We start from the raw sequence: 19,925 nt of genomic DNA, 5'->3' as shown, positions 1-19,925 counted from the left end.
AAAAAAAAAATGAAGCCTTAAATGGTGAATAAGAAATAACACTAATATTTTCTGAATTTGGAAATCCTTCTCATAATGTTTCAAGCACCATCCTTCCCATTACGAGGGTACAACGTTTCAGTCAGATGGCTAAAGACCCTAAAAGTTCAACCCAAGCACTACAAGTGCTTACATGGTTAGCTTTACAAACCACACACTAAAAAGCCCATAGTATTGTTTGCAATGTACTACTATGAAGAAATCAACTCATTTGCAGAACTTCAGGGACGATTTGAAACAAAGTCAAATAAAGCATGTACTTAAGTCTGTCAGCATAAGGCTGCAAAATATACCACAATGTTAATATCAAGGTCATGCAAGAACCAAAAGTGCATTAAGAACTTCAAAGCCATACCACACAGGAAAAGATTCTTATGCTTGCCTTCACAGAAGATTAAGAAGCAAACAATTGGCCCCTAAATACCAAGATGAGTAAACAAATTATAAATGAGATTCTACAGGTTCTTTCCCACATCAGGAATTCAAGAATAAGCACAAGGTATTATGCCTCTTAGGAGAAAGGTTTCCCTTCTAATCTCTCCAAATGGTATTCGATGGTTGGATCTTTGAGTTCATTTGGTGGCTTCATACATTCATTTTTAAAGCATCATATTTAAAATGTTAAATAACTTCGTTCTCCAGGGCAGAGTGGCCAAATAGCTAACATTTTTTACTCATTTAAGTGTTTCGTATTAATTTACCTTGTTACAACTTTGACATTTTACAGTTATTGTATACAGAATACATTTTGTTTTTTGATTGTGCCATGGCAGTACAACACCTGTACCACTGTTTCAACAGATAACTAAGAGCTCCCGTTTTGAAGTGCAACAGCATTTGCTACAGGAATTGCTATGAAGAGTTCAAGTGAAAGGAATTATACTGGAAATAAATTCCTTGAAATATAATAATGCAATGCTACTATGTATGTATTTGATAGTATTTTAAGATAAAGAGGAATTTACAAATGAAATATTCATCACTTCAGGGAAAAAAAAATCCATCAGAAAACATCTTACACACAGGGAAAACAAACCAGAAAAGACAATGGCTCTTCAAGCTGACCTTCTTGAAAGAATTTATACTTTGTACTCATTGGCCTACAGTGAACCAAAAGGCTTGCCTTTGTTTAATAAAACAAGCAAACAAAACACAATTGAGATAAATAAATACAAAATTATTATAGGTCTCTCATTTGCATGCACTCTTCTTATTGTTTGTTTACAAAGTTATGCAATTTCATATTGCCTTCCCTTGCTCTTTTTGCATAGTATTTCAAAGCTTAGCCACAGAAATCAAGTCTAATTTGAATACTCAGATGCCACATCAGCTTATCTGAAGAGATGTTATATTAAAATTAGTAGTCAAGTTCAAACTGTTGCTTTGTTTGGTTAATAACATGTTGACATGTTTTGCAAGCACGAACTAACACACACAGAATTGTAAGCTTTTGATTCTCCTGTAACTAACTTTGAGGATTCATCAGTAGGATTTTTACTACATTGCCTCTGTTTTTAGGTAAGAACTGTTAGTTATTCAGTAAGCCCACCACAAATTAATGGTGTTAAAGTTTACATCCATTAGATAACCCAGGTGATTAAGAGATGTAAGAAAAAACAAGAGCTTTATTTTTCCCCCACATACACAGAAAGTATAATTCCACTGATCATTCTTTATTTTAAAGTAGCCGACACCAAGCATGTTATGCAATGGAAGATCCACAGACTTAAGTATGCATTTTGCTCGATATGTATGCCAGTCTTTCAAATGTCAGTTGGAGTCTCACAACACCACATACAAGTGTAAGATCCCTAAGCACGCGCTTGTTCAAGCAGCGTTCACTGGTGTGACCAAATAACTATATCACTGTGCCATTCCAGTTATTCTAGATTATCTATCATCCTTTGAACTGGTTTAAACTAGTACAAAAAAATATCTGCCTAGAGCTCTTCTCTTGATCTTTCTACTTAAAAATGAAAACAAAAACAAAACAACAATCTTGAGGCTTAAATACTTGGGAATAGAGGAAAAAAAAATCGTATCACTTACTGGTTGACTTCAGATCTGACATGGTTTAAAACAGAATTTTCCCTGTGTTCCAAAAAAAAAAAATAAATAAATAAACCTTTCTATGACAGACAACATAGTAGATGTTATTTCCCTACTCCTAGCCAGCTCCCCACTATTCTGGTCTTGAGTTATAAGCTCTATCTTTTCATACTACCTGACCAGCTTCTGCACGTTTTATCAGACACAAGACAGAACCTCATCTATGCTCTAGGAAGATTAGGAGAGCCAGTTGTGAATTAGTTTGCCTTATGATCATAAGCTGTAATAAAGAATGTTTAAAAGTGCCCAGATACAAGAAAAAAATCAGAACATAACTAAGTCATCAATTATTTCAGTATCAAAGTTCTTGTAAGCCAACATCTTCATCAATCAAAAGTTACAGGAAACTGACAGTGTAGGTTCCAATACAGACACACTTTTAAAAGACATTGTGGATGAGTGCTCAAAGCATTCAGAGGATTTTTATTTTCTGTACAGTTACTAATTTTCTTTTAAATCAGTCTTAATTGATATGTTTCCCAGCACCTCTACCCCTAATTAAGTCCACCTAAAGAATGCCAATGAAAGACAATAGACACATAACTTTACTGAATTACTGAAGCATAAAACATCATTAGTTACAAGAAGTTACTCAGCAGCCTTTTTCCATAGTGTTTATTACTAGTTCATTTTAATTAGCTTATTTCCCGGAGATAGGCAGCATAAAAACCGCAACACCTATTTAAAAAAAATTAGAATTTATTACAATGCAATGCTCTCGATAGTATTTTCTTACAGCTGCATCTTATTTAATACTGAAATAAAACAATTCTGATCTAGTTAGTTTTAAAAGTTTTGCCCCTAACCATTCAAATAGTCAGCCTTCAAAAGTCAAGCAACTTTGGACCTCAAATTTAGAATCACTGTGTTTGGTAAAAGCCCTGGAAATTCTCATTGTGCAAACTAACTCAAGGAAATTATTTTTTAATAGTTTTGTTATAGGTCAGTCTCATGATTACATCATAATTTATTCTTACAGAAAGAGTTGCTTTATCCTCACTTATATAACCAATGTGAACTGTGAGCGCTCAGGAGATTCAGGTAACTACTGCATTGCTTACCGAGTCTGTGCACAAAATGCACATACCCCAACGTATGAACACTGACAAGTAGCTTAGTACATGGTATATTAAAACAATAAAAATGTGGTAAATTTACATCAACCTACCCAAACCCATATTCAAACAGCTTCTCACTTAGATCCTGACTACACAATTTTTATTTGTATAGCTGTACTCAAAATTTAATCAAAAGAACAAATTGGAATGACACTGTCAAAGTCTTACCCCTTCATTTTCCACAGTTTTGAATTTTTCCTTTGTCAGTAGTGATTCTGGGGGATTTTTTTTTAACCTTACTTTAAACCTAACAACATACATTCTCCTTATAACATCGCAGAGGTAGCAGAGGGAAATATGAAAGAAAAGATGCCAGATTCTAGAAGTTGCACATTCAAGTATAGCATCATCCATGAGTGCTTTCCTGGCTTTCACAGACTGCATGTCACCTCTAATCAAGTATAGCAAATGAAAAGTAGAATCCCAAAACAAAGAACTATTGCCACTAATACTAGTTTCACACCCAGATACCTCAAAGCAATCTTGTTACTTAAGTAGTTATACCGTAAATTTCAAGAGTCAAATATCAAGAACTAAAGTATAAACTTAAAATTTATGAGTACCAATTTTTCTAAAATGCTCATTAGTGACACATTTCACCTAAACAGACAGAAATACACACAATTACTCCAAGTTGATGTACCACACTGTAAGGAAAGGTCCCAACTCAGTTCAAGAATCTGTAATTTCCCCTCCCCCTCCAACCACACAACTTGACAGAAGTGTTTACAGTAACAGAAAGCAAACAGAAGGGGAAAACACAACATTTAACAAGTGCATCTATATACATTTTGCACCTTTTTCCTCCTTGCATTTCAAGTGAACAGGCCACCAGGTTTGCTATGCGTTACATGCACATACTCTCACCCTTACTTAGAACCAGTCCTATTTAAAGGATCTCTGCAAGCTTCAAGAGCAGTCATTCCACACTAACTAACAGGTGCTTTTACTGCGGAGGCTGAAGTACATTTAAATATTCTGACTGGCCCAGCTGGTAGGTTGTGTTTCCTCCACAGTCCACATACTGGTATCTCTCTTGGGATATTTGCTCAGAGTGGCCGAAGTAAGAGGTTGTCACTGTCACTCTTGAAAACAAAAAACAGAAGAGACATTTGTTTTGTAAGGGGTTTTAACGCTCCCTCTTCTAAAAACCCGTGTTTTTAAGTTACTAGGGTTTTTAAGGAGCTAGTTTTAGGACAAAATACATAACAATAAGAACAAAGTTTTAAATAAAATAATACTAAAAAAATACCAGTTTATACTACCTACAGATTATTCATTCCCATGGGAAAAATTTGGTCTCCTGAGCAAAGACTTTTTTTTTTTTTTTCTAAAGATGATAAAGCCAAGGTTTACTCATTAATACTTTGTTTTGGAAGGGGAACAGAAATGATTACAGAAGCTACACAATGGTTGGTTTACATACCATCTCTCCACCCCCAAAAAGCCAGGCTGCTACTTATGCAATCTGACACAAAAAGTGGACTCTGGCAGAGTCACACAAAAGTCACACAAAAGCATGTGACTGCCTCAAGGTCCTAAGGTTCTTAGCAATTTTTGAATAGCAGCTGATACACATAAGTTCATTTCAAAATATTTGATATCTTAGTAACTCCATGGACACAGCCCAACTGCAGAGCAGATACAGTAATAGTGGTTGGAACTATTAAGTTCCAATTACCAGAATTTGTCAAAACTTCAAATGTTCAGTTTCAAGAAATATAAGGCTACTACACTAAAAAGTAAGTTGATTTCATTTTATCTAAGATACACAAACACCACAATTAAATACTTCTAAGTAATATTTCAATGAGAACTACATGGCTTCTAAGGTTGTTTCCAACTAAAAGGAAGTTTCCATACTTACTGCATCATCACTACTATGTTATGAACTTTGATAGATGCTAAAGTACAGAAGTCACTGCAAAAGAAAGAAAGAGAGCTATTAGATTTGCATCAGCTTTTGTAGACAGTTATCTAAAAAGCAAGAATTGTTGCTTCATCCAGAAATTCTGCTACCTGTATATTTACAGCCTGCAGAGTTGCTAATAATGGCAACCAAAACACTTATTGAAAAACAACTGCCTATGAGTGAATACTAAAGACTTGCTTTCACATAAAGCACATTCACACGTGCTTACTTACATGTAACAATTCCCTAAAAAAAACCTTCTGTGAAACACCACTTGTTCCATCTTTCAGAACTTAATCTCAAGAAATACATCGCAACATGCCTTCACTGGTGAAGAATTCAACTATAAGGGCATATAGGCATAATTTGCTGTGATTTCACTTAGAGATGTCAAATTTAACTATAGAAAGGAAAATTCACCACAAAAGATCAAAGTTATGCTAGCTTCAGCATCCTGTTGTGTAAGATCAGCAATTTCTATCAAGAAGTCTTAGTATGCTTGCTCCAGAAATAAAGAACTTAGGAAAGCCCTGGTATTTTTGCACTGATTCACTTCTCTGTTATGCAAAGTGACCTTTAACCAGTCTGCAGAGACTGCAAAATCAATGACTGTTTTCTTGCGAGACAAAATTACAGACTTATGTTTTCTGCGAGACACCTACATACCTGTTACATAGTATGCTACATAAGTGTATACTTCCCCTCCCTCCGCTCAACCACAGATCAATGAGTTGCTCTTGATCACAGATTTATCAGCTCAGGAATGAAAGGCATGCAGTCAATGCAACAAGACTGTATGACAGCCACTCACAATATTTACTTGTGATTGTCATTCTTTTCCCCAGCTCAAATAAATATAGAATGAAATATGAAACAATGGACAATCACAGGTGATACAGATGATATGAAAATACAAACTGAACAGTTTTTATCAGAAGTTGTTTTACATTGGTATCTATAGTAATGACAAATATTTTGACTTTTTTTTTTTTTTTTTTTTACTGCTAGGCTTGAAACAGGATTTAGCTGGACCATACTGCCAGATATTCTCAGTTATTGTAGTTTTCCAATCCAAAATACAGACAACCTGTAACATAATGGTTATTTGGCGCTTAGGGACATGGTTTAGTGGGTGACACTGGTGGAAGGGGAATGGCTGGACCAGATGATCTTGGAGGTCTTTTCCAAACTTAATGATTCTGTTATTCTATTCTATGATTCTGTAATATAAAGCCATCTTGTATCCAAGCACTATGTTATTGACATGCAAGCAGAGAGATATAATACCAACCTACTCCTTTTTAAGTTCCGATTATCTGGAAAAAAAGTCTTTTTAAAAAAAATACAACAAAAAACAAAACACACGCCATTACCACAAAACTGCACAGCACAAAATGGTAGATAGGAAAGTACATTGAAGGTAAGCTGCAAAAATCCAACTCTCTAAAAATAAATGGGTGGAAATACCCTGTAGGATGATGATTTCATCACACAGGTCCGCTGAATCCAGATAACACTTCAGTATCTCAAAGGTTACTTGACCGAAGCTGATTTTACAGGAAACCTACTCTCTAGGATCAAAGTAACTCTTTAGTTATTCCTAACCCAAGACCTAAACTGACCAGATGGGGAAACATCAAAATGCCTACAATATTGTAATTCACTGTAATAAAGAGAGTATTGCAGGTTGTACAAAGATTATCCAAGGACTTTCCCAGATAGTTTAGTATTAGAATCAGGGGAAAAAAAAACAAACACAATAACAAATACAAAAACCTGCTATGATCAGCTAAAACTACATTGGCTTGGTACTTAAAGTAAGGTGGCTCACTGGCTGTGCCCTGGGTTTTTCTAAACAGGGAATCCAGGCTTTTGAGACTTGCAGTACACAGAAAGAACTGACACCCATTCACAATAACCTCCCAGACTTGGACTAAAACCACTGCATGTGTGGCTCTTAATGCATTGTAAACACATCACAACTTAGCTAATGACTGCTACTGACAAGCTTAGCTAATGACTGCTACCTTACTGTATCAGCCTGTATGAGTACCTAGATCCTTAGCTGACTCAAACTTCCCTACTTTTACAGGTCTTTATTACCAGTTACAGTATGTTTAGCACCACTTCACTGAAGCAAGCAGCATTTTCTTATGTGTGCAGGTTATGTATTAGTCTGCTTTTCCAGCAACATTCACAGACACCTGCTGTCCTGAAGGAGGCAAAGTCCACATTACGGATTACAGGCACAGACACACAGTAGCTTCTCTGCTTCCACTCCAAGACAGCCTGATTCACCTCTATGCTGAAGCAGCAAGCATAGCATTGTTCCATGCTATTGCTGAGGTTGCAGATGTCAAGCTGCAGAATGGCCTGAAATCCATTTAGTTCAGATCACACACAGAACAGTTGTTGCCTATCCACATCTCTTCATGCATCTGAAGTCACTCAGGTTTATCTAAGGGCTAGCTTGAAATTAAGTTTCAACAATTGCTGGCAACAGACTCTCTCAGCATTACAGAAGCTGAGGCAACAATACAGACCATGGAATAAGTTTCAATGCATTGTTGTACCAGGAGTCAAAAACTACAACTACATAAGCATCAGCACAAGTTCTATGAAAGCCACATTTATTCTTCAGGTATCCAGAGGGTGAGTAGATTCATGGGATTCATTGTTTATGCAAACCTAACTTATATGCCTTTAAGTGGTGACAAATGTACGACACTACTTATTTAAAGTTAGCGGCCAATTTGCTATTTCACACCTGTCTCAATTTTTTCAAACTCTTTGAAGCTGTAAGACTCTCTCTTGCACCAAAGGGGCTGTTCAAGGCATCCACTTGAACTGCACACAGACCTGAAGTCTCAAGAGTTCAGAGTGAACAGAAAGAGTTAATTTCAGCATAAAAGAATTAATGCTTGGTTTTGTTACCAAAATATACTGAGCCCTTGGTCAAATAAACTTTCTGAAGCTATGAACAAAACAGCTTACACTTTAAGTATACGCTGTAAACACTGGTTATGACTGTATACATGTGTTCTGAAGAGCAGAAATATAAGCTAGTATTTAATTCTATACAAATTAGAGGCTAACTTCCTCTATCTCCACAGAAATTTACTGGAAACTTATTAAGGAATGTATCAAAGAAACACCCTATGCACTTCCACACCCTAAAGTAGCTGGTCCTAGCTATTACCAAAGCCTAAACTGTTGGGAATACAGACACCATGCAAAGTGCTGAGAGCCAGGTACAGCAAGCCACTGTATAATACCACTGAAAAGAGTATGGTTTAAGTTATTTTGCAGTACTGTTAAACTCATACAAAGAATGCCACACTATCTCTGTAAATATATTTCAGCTGGTTTTTTTCAAAAGCTCCATGATAATTTTTACCAAGACACAGGCAAATATTTATAGGCTGGTACACTTACAACATGTAGCTCATTTCATCCTGTATGACTGTGGGCACCATATAGTCAATCTAAAAAAAAAAGGCAAAAAAAAACAACTGAGCAGATTTAAATATAAAGATTAACATACATTCAACTTCAAAAGCCCGTCCCATTTACCTGCTTCATATCCAGAGGACCAATGTTGGTGATGTTGTTTAGCCGTGCTTTGCCAATAACTGTTTTTGAAAACTGAACTTGGGCTGTAATGTTTGCTACTTCAACAGAGTAATAGTTGTTGTTTGTTATATTTAGCGTGTTCTAGAGGAAAGAAAAACAAACAAACAAACAAAGAATCCTTTAAGAATTAACCATTCTGTGTATCTAAATGAACATACATTTTTTAATTTGTGTATGAGTCAAAAATACCTAAAATTATGCAAGTATACTTTCCTGCCTTTGGGGATTTTCTTGGGGTGAGATGGAGGGGAACCACCACTCAACCCCTTTTTCAGAGGCGTTTGAATATATTGAGCAGCACCAAATTCTGCACAACTCCACTTGTGACCACTCCACTAGAAATACTGACCATTTCTTCCTATCCTCAGTTATTTGTTCCATGAAATTTAACTATTCCAGGACTCTTTCCTCTCATGGCTACTTTATTTAATTTAAAGACACTCATGAGGAATTCCACAAGTCTTTTGGCAATCCTGTATTCACTGCATTACCAAAAAATAATCAAGAGGCACGTGGAAAGAACTCCTTGAAGTTTTATGCTAAGTAGGAAATTTTTCTTCAAAATCAGTTTTGAGAGATGCAAAATACCAGGTATTCAATAACATTTCTGCACACACAACACGCTCTACTTTTCACTCATATTCCCCAAACAATGCAAAGAACTCCAAAGCCACCTTTTCCATGAAAATAGAAGATCCAATGGTAGCCTACAGCTACAGCTACAGAAACCAGCCACAGCAAGTCCAGCTACATTTTTTGAACTGCTGGTAGTTCTTAAGACACTAAGCTTATCAGTTAGCCTACATATAATAAACCGCTGCAGTAGCATCTCCTGTTGCATATATTACAAACACCCAAAGAGACAGACAGTCTTACCGTAATATTTAAATATATTATGCGTCTACCCTCTTCATAAGTGACGTACACTGACTTCACACCAATGTATTCAACATCAATTGAGCGAGGAAACAAGAAGAATACAGCCAGCCCAGAAAGAAGTAGACATACAATAACAGAAGCAGTCACGTAGAGTTTTCTGGAGATAAAAAAAAAAGACATTTCAGAGTCGAAGTGTATTAAAATAAAATAACGCACCACTCTTCTTGCTTAAGTGATAAGAAGAATGACTGCTTAATACAACCATCTCAGCCTACTTCCAGTTTCCATTAGTTGTGGGAAGGACTGTGCTGCACTTCATGTCTATGTCACAAATAGAGACGACACTCTTGTATACCTATATATATATATATACACACACACATATATATATGTATGTATGTATGTATCAGGAAACAAATTCCAAAACACACGGTTATCCCAGCATTCACAATTTAAAGAAGTAAACGGAAGAGGAAAATATTCATGTGCTTTAAGACATAAGCACTTTATGTCTTTAAAATTAACTTATAGTAGAACTTTTGACATTGTGCAGGATTCTTCAGTATATTGTGCTTGTATAACATACCCAAAAACAAGAATAAAGCCTTACATTCTTTGTCATAAAAGACTTTCTGGGAAAGTGTTAGGAATTTGTTTAGATCCCTGCTAAGGAACTGCAAACATGCAATTAACCTAACCTAAAAGAAGAAAGGGAGTTTAAATAACAAAGGTATACAAATAAAAGGTTCTATGGCAGTTGCGGTTTTCTCAAAATCAGAATGTTAGGGGAGTATTTCTCAAATCTGGACTACTATTACATCAAATCTATGATCCAAGATATCTGAGATAGCATTATGTGAAGTTGTATTTTTTCCTGTCACTCATTTCTGTTTATCATAGAAGCATCAAAACATTTACAAAATATAAGAACAATTACTTAACACTAATTAAACCTTTAAGTAGATCCTAGAAAAATATACATATTTTAAAAATATGCTATATCACAGTGATAAGTTTATTCATTCTGCTAGCAGCTCAGAGCTTTTCAAATGAATTTCTAGGTGATTTATTTTGTAGCAGTAGCCCAAAGAAATTAATCCCTTTACTCTAACTTAAAATTTAATAGTGAAGGCGTATCTTCTTAGATCAATTAAGATGCTATAAAGCTTGATAAGTGGTTGCATAATTACTGTAGGTATTCAGATAATTACCTGCACGAAGTGACCATGCAGTATTACTAACTTTATAAGACACAGCATGATGGGAGCAGGCACACCTTAATAAACAACTCTCCAAGAGTTAGAGGTAAAGGTTCATATTACTCATAAGCAGGGTTCCTTTAATACTGAATGAAGGAAAACATTCCAGTGATTTTGCTTGAATCCCCTTAATGCTATCTCATTTAAATTGAGCAATTTTAATTACAATAGAATAAATAACTGTGGATTCACATATCACAACTATCAACTTACGTTCTTCTTGGCCTCAGTCTCTGATCACTGTATGGAATTAATGCTACCAGCTGGTTTTCCTGCCCTAGAAATAAAAACAACCTTTCAGAACTTAAACACAAAGAATAATTACTTTTGAAGTTACTTTAAATAGTGACCTTCAGAACTTTACAGCATCAAATAATATAGATGAACATTCAAAATCCAGTAATATTCTACGTTCAGAAAGAAGCTCAGGCAGTCAGAACTGATCCAGAAGGCATTGTGTATCTCCTCATCAGGAAGTCAGGGAGTCAGGTTTGTTTAAAAACATATGCACATATGGATTTGGGTGGCTTTTGCAACACAAGTTGTGCCCAGGCTGCAGTCTGGAAATCACTGGTACATACAACTGTTTCTCACGGGACTGAATTGCAGCCATCTGGAAGCCAAAGAAATGCCCACTGGAACTTCTCCAAGAAACAAGACACCCCACCAGCCAGCGTTTTTAGGAGGTGGATATCTTAACAGCAGAAACAAAGAGCGTAAATACCGAGAAGCTACTGAAAATACATGGACTACACCTGTCTTTGTATCTTTTTCGATTTGCTATACAAGCAGGTGGAATTGAGATTGACCCACACGACAACAGAGAAGCCTCGAGAGCAAGTCTGGTTTCCATTTTAAGTCAAATGCCAAATTTGGTCAGCGCTATCACTTAGCTAATTGATCATGCTGAAGCAGATCCGAGCTGAATTGTTAAAATGGGCAAAGCATGCTGAGCACATACTAGTATGTAACATCAGCCTCAGAAAAAGCCGTACCAATTTAAAACAGATTTTCATCTCAACTTCATTATACTGAAAACCTAAAGTGGTCCAAGTACCAAAAGGCAATTCCCTATGATTATTATACAGTTTAGACATCATAGCACATGTTGTGGTCTTCCCTACTATTCATGCAGCCACCCAGTCAACCCTTAATTTCCCCCTCTCCCCTCAAAAACCCCAAACATTGTTTTTATTATTTTTTATGTACGGAGGAATAATTAAAAAATGGTACACACACTTTCTCACTGGTACACACCAAGTTTTCAATTTTCCCCATACCCTCAGAAAAAAATTCAGTACCTTGCATGCCACCCCCCTACAGATATTGCTTTTCCAAGCAACCTGAAAAAGTGGCTTAATGTAAGTTACAGCTCTGGATGACGTTTGGCATGTACAGGGTTTATCTGTCAAACCATTTGCTCAAGTGCTGAAAACCCTGACATCTCAGCAATTTGTTTAAAATCCATGTGTATACTTTCATATATGTGTAATACTTCCCAAGTATTCTTTTTTAGCAACAGGAAGACAAAGGAAATCCCAAACATACTGTCATTCTGCAGAAGCATGTGATGTTTCAGAATTGTATTTTTCAAACAAACAAATACACATTTCTGGAATTTGGTATTCAGTATATAGCTTTACGTAAACAAGTGATTCTCGTCCAACCACAATCGATGTCCAGAGCATGATCTAATAAGGAGAACTGAGTATTGTTAACTGCACCTCCCTATGCACACTCACCCACCTGTTTTCAGAAGCGGTGCTTGTTATTTTAAAACTCTAAGAGTTATGAAGCTCTTACTTCCATTGGCCTGCCTCCCTGATGCCAATACAACTAGAATGTAAGAGAGCGGTAAGGGGGCAGCGCTCCTAATGAGTTTTGTGGTAAGTAGCCTTTCTTTTTAAAACAAACAAAAAAAAATCTGATTTTTTTAAAGTCAAAATATTAGAACAACTTTTGTTTACACAGACCTGCACTCTTTTTACTCCCCATGTCTAGCGATACTTAAACATTGCCTACATTTGCAGCTATTTTTGTGAAGTTGCATATTGCTTCAAATAGTTCACAACTGGTAGTTAAAAAGGATGTATTAAAATGTCTCGAAAGTAAAAGGTTTGCAACTTCCACCTGCAAGAACTAGGCTTACGTGTGACTTTAAGACTTAGAAGCAAGGCACACTTGATTGCAAAGAGAGAAGAGCTATCAGGTAACAGTCAATGTTAATTAAATATCCATTTCATTCACACAGCGCAATAACAATAAAATGCTTAGTGATAAAATGTAAAAACAATTTAAAAGTATCTTTACTAGGAGAATTATGTGCTAGGGCTTATAACAGTTACCACTGCACATATTTCTGAGGTAAATTTAGGGGTTTAAAAAAAGAAAAAGAAAACTTACCTCGTGGAATCCTTCCTGTTCCCTGGCAGGTAGGACAAGTGACACTGTCCCTTCCTGTGAATTCCACGTACGGAAACTGCGATACGTCCCCACACCTGCCGTCCTCGTTGTGCAGCTCAGAGTGAACTAACCCGTTCCTCATATTATCCGACACTGTACCTCCATCGTAGCCATCCTCCTTACACGTATGCATCGGTAGATGAGAAAGAGATTTTCCCATGTCTAAAATAAAAGGCAGAAGAAAGTTTTTTTCACGGAGAACAATTCAAATATGGCTTGCAATTTATTCCTCCACATCAAGTAGCTGTAAGTCTATGGTCACTAGTCAGCCTAGGCTCCTATAGCCTTCTGTGTGGTTAGATACCTTAAGATTTGCAAACCATAAAGGCCCAATCAAGCTGGAGTCAGTCTCCAACTAAGAATCTGAACTACACGAGACATCCATTCAGGTCCTTTGACACACACAGGTTAAAGGAGGACTGAGAGGTTTCCAAGGCAGAACAACGCAGCTGCTGCCAACACGTTGCAACACTCGAGTAGCACTGGATGAACTGGCACAGAATACATTGACCTCTGTATAAAATATTCAGGACTTAACGTGGTCTAAAAACCAAGTTCATGATGTTCAGTGGATTCTGCAAACACTATGGGCCCAATTCTACTAATTTTTTTGGACTGAACTTGTTCTGAGAACACAGGATCAGCTATTAATTTCTAAGCTAGAAATACAGAACTTGAAGTGTTTAAACTGATGATTCTCTTTAACCCAGAAGAGGATTGATTCACAGTAAAATCTAGGGGAAAAATGAGAGCTACTTAAATGTAAATGCAGGCAACATGTAGCGTTTATAAAAACTTGTCAAAAATGTCAGTCACAAAACAGTTTTTGTTACCTCTGCAAATTTTATATTTTTCTCATGAGCATAGCTTTTCAGCAAAGCCACCAAAACACCCATGAAACACTCAAAACCAGAAACCACAAGGAAGTGATACAAGTGGCAGCCTTCCTAGTTTGCAACAGGTGTGGAACAATTCAAAGTTAAAAAGAAAAAAAGATCTGTTGAGCCTTGGCAATCAGTTGTTCAGCTTAACCCCATAACACCCTCTAATTACCCACCACAGAGGCCCTAACCACACAATTCACTAGCATCTTGGGGAACAGGGGGATTTGAAATGAGTATGCAAAACTCATTCAGTTTTCCTACTGCAAATGGAATTTTTAAATGAGGTTGCTAGTAATGATCACGCTGGTCCACTGAGAAAGGAAGCTCGAGGAGGAAGATTAAGGAATCAATGCAAGCCAGAATATTTTAAACCAACCACTCCAGACAAAACAGGAAGATCTGAAATATGCTGATGGTGAATGTAGGAGGAAAAACATAACTATTGCTGACAAGTCCCAGTTACTGTTTCAGCAAACACACAGTGTTATTTTATTCATTTAAGTAATAAGACCCTTATGGGAAGGAAAACTACTTATACTCATGTTGCCACAGTAATTTTGAAACACTGCAGTTTGGGTGTCATTCAATAATGGAAATTATTGAATTGAAAATTGAAGCTGTTGAAGAAAAGTTTCCTGAAAAAGCAGTTGAAATTTATTCCACACATGGTTTTTGCTTACTGCTGTCCCTGTAGCTTACCTTTTGCTTTACCTGTAGCTTTGCCTTTAAACTACAAAACTCAAGTCGTGCAGCTTAGGCAACAGCCATCACACTGACAGGTCTGAAAGCTTTGGGATCAGTCCCTAGCCCTGCTGCATTACAACCACATTCAATTTACCTGCTCTACTGCTGGTAGACTCAGGCTATGTCAACATTAAAAGTAAATACAGAGCAATAAAAGCAAGTCTAGAAATAAACAGTTATTAAAGATCTAACATCCACACTATGCTTGGTTTTGCAGGTTTTATTTCATACCACCTCTAGCTGAGACTGAACACCCACGTGCAACCGAGACATACATGTATCTTCTAGTTTTAACTTCTTCCAAAATGAAGTGCTGAGACACTTTCTGATCACACTGTGATGTGAACCAAAGTGCAGCAAGTGAGGATAACCGCAAATTCATTTCACACCCTCGATTTGAATTAAAATAGTAATGCAGATGTGAAGATGTATCCCCCAATGCCAAGTGTACCTGAGTTTCAATAATTAAAATTTAATAGTGTTTTTCTGCCATCAGAGACTTAGAAGACCAGTGAAACATGTTCCTCCAGCATGCATTCTGAGCCACTACTACACCTGACCAATGCTTAAAAACACCTTGGTCTTTCACCCAGTGCTTCCATGCTGAACAGTAGCTCTGAGAACATCTTTGTACATGAGCCTCCATCTCATGACCACAACCTCAAGCCCAACTTTCTTAATTAATATCTGTGCTTCACCCCAGCCTCTCACTTGTAACTGATATACACGTACGTGCTCCAGTTTCCCTGAACTCATCTCTAGTTTCCTTGAATTCTGTTTGTTAGAGAGAACTCATAAGAAAACGTTGTGATAAGGCGGTTTTGTTTAAGGCTGCTCCCTTCAGAGTGCTCTGGCACTTCAGTACAACAGAACACAACAAAACAAAACCCAAATAACCTGCTAAGAATAGAAAACAACCACATCCTGAGTCACATGTGAAATTTATGAAAACCACTTTTTGTTTATGAACTTGGGGAAAAATTTGTGGAGTTAAACTAAACTGCCCTACTTTCCCAAATAAACAGCTGGGGTGCCGTTCTTACTTCTTTGCACATACATAAACTTGAGATTAGAGACCTACTTCATTTTTGAAAATAACACCCGGCTTTTAGGCCCCACAACCTGCTGCCAGCTGTGGCTGATCAGCAGCACGGCAGGCTTCCCAAAACAGCGGCAGGCACAGCCATGACTTGGCAGCCCCAAACCTGCCCTACTGGGGCAGAAAGATCCCGCGATGTGCGACCCAAACCTACTCTCCATAAACATACCTCCCCCCACCCGCCCCGGAAGGCTGGCGCTCCCCAAATTAACCAACTCAGGACGCTGCCGACGCCCCCACATTCACCCCCAGGGACCCCGACACGCACACATCGGGCTGTTTGCACAAACACCCCAGCGGGCGAGGATCACGGCGCCCCCCGCCCGAGCTGGGCCAGCTCGGCCCCACCGCCAAACGCCCCCCCCCCCCCCTTCACCGGCCCGACCCCACCGGGCCCCGCCGCTGCCCTCGGCCCGGCTCCCCCCCAGGCCCCGCCGCCGCCGCCCCGAGGCTCCCCCCAGCCCCACCTGCGGCCGGGCCGGGCCGGAGGCTCCGGGCACGACGCAGCAGCGGCCCCGGCGCTGAGTCTCGAGCGCAGGCGCAGAGGGCGGCGCCGCGGTTGTTCGCAAGGGCCGGGCCTGCTGGGGTGGGGGGGAGCCCGGGTTGCTGGGGGGCCGCTGCCCTCAGGGGGTGGCCCCGCTGCGGGGTCTCGTCCTGCCCGCTCGGCGCTGGGGTGCCCGGGTCGCTTCTTCACGGGGCTCGGGGCAGCCCCCGGGCCTGCTGCTGCCGCAGCACAAAATGGGGCGCGCCGCGGGGCCGGGCTGTTCCCAGAGCAACCCAATATGGGGGAAAAGCGTTGGAAGTAAAACCAAGGCTAAATGATGAAGATAAAAGGAACTGGCCCGGTCCCTCCTCCAAGCGGAGGGCAGAACGGGTTTCCTAACTTCCAACAGCAGTTCCCTGCCCTGCCTGCGGTTGTACGTCTCCCCTCCTCCACATAAGCTCTGCGTAGCTTTCATCTCAGGGAAAAAAAAAAAAAAAGTGCTTATTTTTCTTTCCCCAGCTGATCATGGTGGTATCTTAATAGCCAGCATCGTTATTTTCTGTTCCTTGTTTGATCAGCTCTAGTGGAAGGAAGTTACCGCACTGTGCTCCTGGGGAAATTAGAAGCTTGAGCAAGGAAAGCTAGAGCAGGTCAGCGAAAAAAATAAGGTGGTAGGAAATGAGGCACAACACCACTTTCAGGGGCTGCAATTTGGCTTTATAGCTCACGTCGCATTTTGCAAGTTCTTGCACAACCAATGTTTATTCAGGGCATGAGCGGTGACATGTGCTCTGAGCATTTTGCCAGAGCAAAATGAGTAAAGTATATTGAAACTGAATGAAATCGAGGTTGTTGCTGTCCTTTGTGTGCCGGTATCTGGTCCATGATGTGGTTACCCAGTGTCTGTGGTGACATAAAGAGACCACTCAGGGGGTTGCAGTGCAGCCAAGGGACAAGAGGCTGCATGGAGGGGACGCAGTTGGGAATGAAGGAGATGGAGGGCCAGAGGAGCTCGGCCCAGCTCAGGAGCTATGGTCCAACTGCTGAAATGAATCAGGCCACTGAGGAGCAGAGGACCTGGAGGAAACCACATAACAAAGTCCGAGGGCAAGCATGGGGCAGGTTTTAAGGGATGTGATAAGGAATCAAGGTCATTATGACAGCATGGGGTGGGCGTGAGGCCAGGACAGGGTGCCAAGCTGCTTCAGATGCTGGGAGGTGACACACGGCCTCCAGCATCAACCCAGAGCTGCTGCAGGTGTGAGCCTTGCTGGCAGAGCTCATGCCTCGCTCTGTGTCCAGGGAATGATAAGCAAAAAAAAAAAAATAACCCTCACCTGCACAAATATGCACTCAGAAAAAAAAAAAAAATGGTCTGCATGTTTCTTGACCAGGGCCAATGCTGTTCCATTTATTCCTTTTATCCTTGGAACTTTCTTGTGTCTTCTGGGAGTTTAAGAGGTCACATCCAGCAATTGTCCTTACCCCTGGTTTGCCAGTTCAAGTAAAGGAGGGGCCTGCATGCTGCTTAGTGGGGACTCTACTTCTATAGCCAGGCATGACTGAGATCCTGAAAGCAGGAGGCAAGAACTGGCACAGTTCTTGTCCCTCTAGTTAGACCTTCATCCAAAACTTTGGCCCATCACTGTTCAAGATTTCTGAGGTGCCAACACAAAGCTGCCAGTGCAGCATGGTTGACCATGGTATTTTGTGGGTTCCTAATTATAAAATGGTGTGTAAGAAACTAAAAACAGAGTCCTGGCATGTTCGGGACCGATATATGAACGTGGCATGTTCAGCAGCAAGTGCCAAATTACGTGAATTTGTAGGCCTGGCTATTGTCTTCATGGGCTCTTGGTTTTTGGTTCTGTCTCAACTTTATATTGTCCCAAGGAGCACAAACACTGTCATAGTTGCCAGCTGTTCAAACAGAAAGTAAGAACACTTAGTCTTTGCCTTTTGAACAGTTTTAAATAATAACGACAGTCAGGCATGTTGACCTGAATCATTATCCTCCAAGGGACATGAAGAAAAAGTCTAAGAAAAAGGTTTTTGGAATGGTCATACCAAGTTCTGGCTACTCAAATTATTCAGTCTGATAAATTCTCTCAGTACAAATTTATTCAAGAGAAATACTCCTGGTGAATTTGAAGTAGCATGCAGACTTCGATCAAACCAGATTTTTGCACTTCTGACTGTAGCAGTTTTTATCCAACACTTAAACTAATCCATAAAGCCAAATGCATGCAGGTCAGGGTGTTATAACATTGCCTGGGAAACTGTTTCCCTTGCCATGATAGATTGCAACAGTTGAAATCTGCATGGCTTTTGAGATAGTTCTCTGTTAGTGTAATCAATAGAGACGGTTTCTTATTAAAGACATCTCCAACTTGCCATCACCTTTCCTTCTGTAGCTTTGATTCATGCAGAAAGTGTTTTTGTTTGTTTGTTTGTTTCCTTCTCTCTCTTCTAAAGTTTTCATGATAGAAGGGAACATACCTCTGGATATTTCTTTGCTTTGTGCTATTTTCATTTAGAAATTATGTGTTAAAGGTAGCTTAAGAAGGAGAAACAGAAACACTGGAAGGATCTTGCTCACCCATTAGGTGCCTTCAGCTCCTTCATAATTATCTTAAGTATCACATGCTTGTTGTAGGCTGAAGTAATGCAACAAAATCTGAGAATAAGCAATAATATGAAGGTCCTGTAAAGTGTCACACCCACTATGCAGGCTTGAAAAACACGTAAGGTATGTGCTATACTGGTAGCAAGATGTATGCATTAGAAGTACACTAGAAGTGCTTTAGATATGTGATGAGGTGCTTGGAAGTGGTACTGAAGTGGGCCACTGGGCTTGGACTGATTGAGACAGCGTGCCTTTGGTTATGGAAAGGGTATTTTGTACTGAGGAAGTACAGACTGCACAATATCCAGTACTGCTAGTTCATGAAACTGATTAGATTATGCTAACCATGACTCGACTGGGACTGCATGCTTAAACACAGACACAGAAATTAATCAGTTAAAAATGTGTGATAGGCATATGGTATGAATGATACTGTGAGGGGTATGAAATGGAAACAGTCAAATGGCAGAAACAGGGAAGTTGAGATCATCACCTTTGGACTGAGTTATGGGACAGCTGCGAGTAATAAGAGCTCTTGGTTCTCATAGATCACTAACCAGGTTCATTTTATACTTCTGATAGTACATCAGTAAAGAAATAAAGTGATGAATCTGGCTTCAAGTTGAGTTTTGTGGCTGGGATATGACAAGTGAGTCAGGTCCTTGAAAGAGCTGGA

The 19,925-nt window shown here is 39.2% G+C and overlaps 1 protein-coding gene across 1 annotated transcript; it reads right to left on the bottom strand.

Moving 5' to 3' along the window:
* Positions 1–2,568: 2,568 nt before the first annotated feature.
* On the bottom strand, positions 2,569–16,733 carry TMEM106B (transmembrane protein 106B). Its single transcript, XM_084508938.1, has 8 exons — positions 16,607–16,733; positions 13,353–13,574; positions 11,163–11,226; positions 9,688–9,847; positions 8,752–8,892; positions 8,614–8,663; positions 5,134–5,187; positions 2,569–4,351 (listed from the first exon to the last, which is right to left on the bottom strand). Exons 2-8 carry the CDS (start codon positions 13,570–13,572, stop codon positions 4,213–4,215), a joined length of 828 nt encoding a protein of 275 aa, XP_084365064.1. The 5' UTR covers positions 13,573–13,574; positions 16,607–16,733; the 3' UTR covers positions 2,569–4,212.
* Between the last annotated feature and the right edge of the window lie 3,192 nt (positions 16,734–19,925).

This window comes from Aythya ferina, assembly GCF_964211825.1.
Source record: "Aythya ferina genome assembly, chromosome: 2".
Lineage (NCBI taxonomy): Eukaryota > Metazoa > Chordata > Aves > Anseriformes > Anatidae > Aythya > Aythya ferina.
The sequence above is the reverse complement of the archived record's forward strand: the minus strand, read 5'-3'. Positions and strand labels throughout refer to the sequence as shown.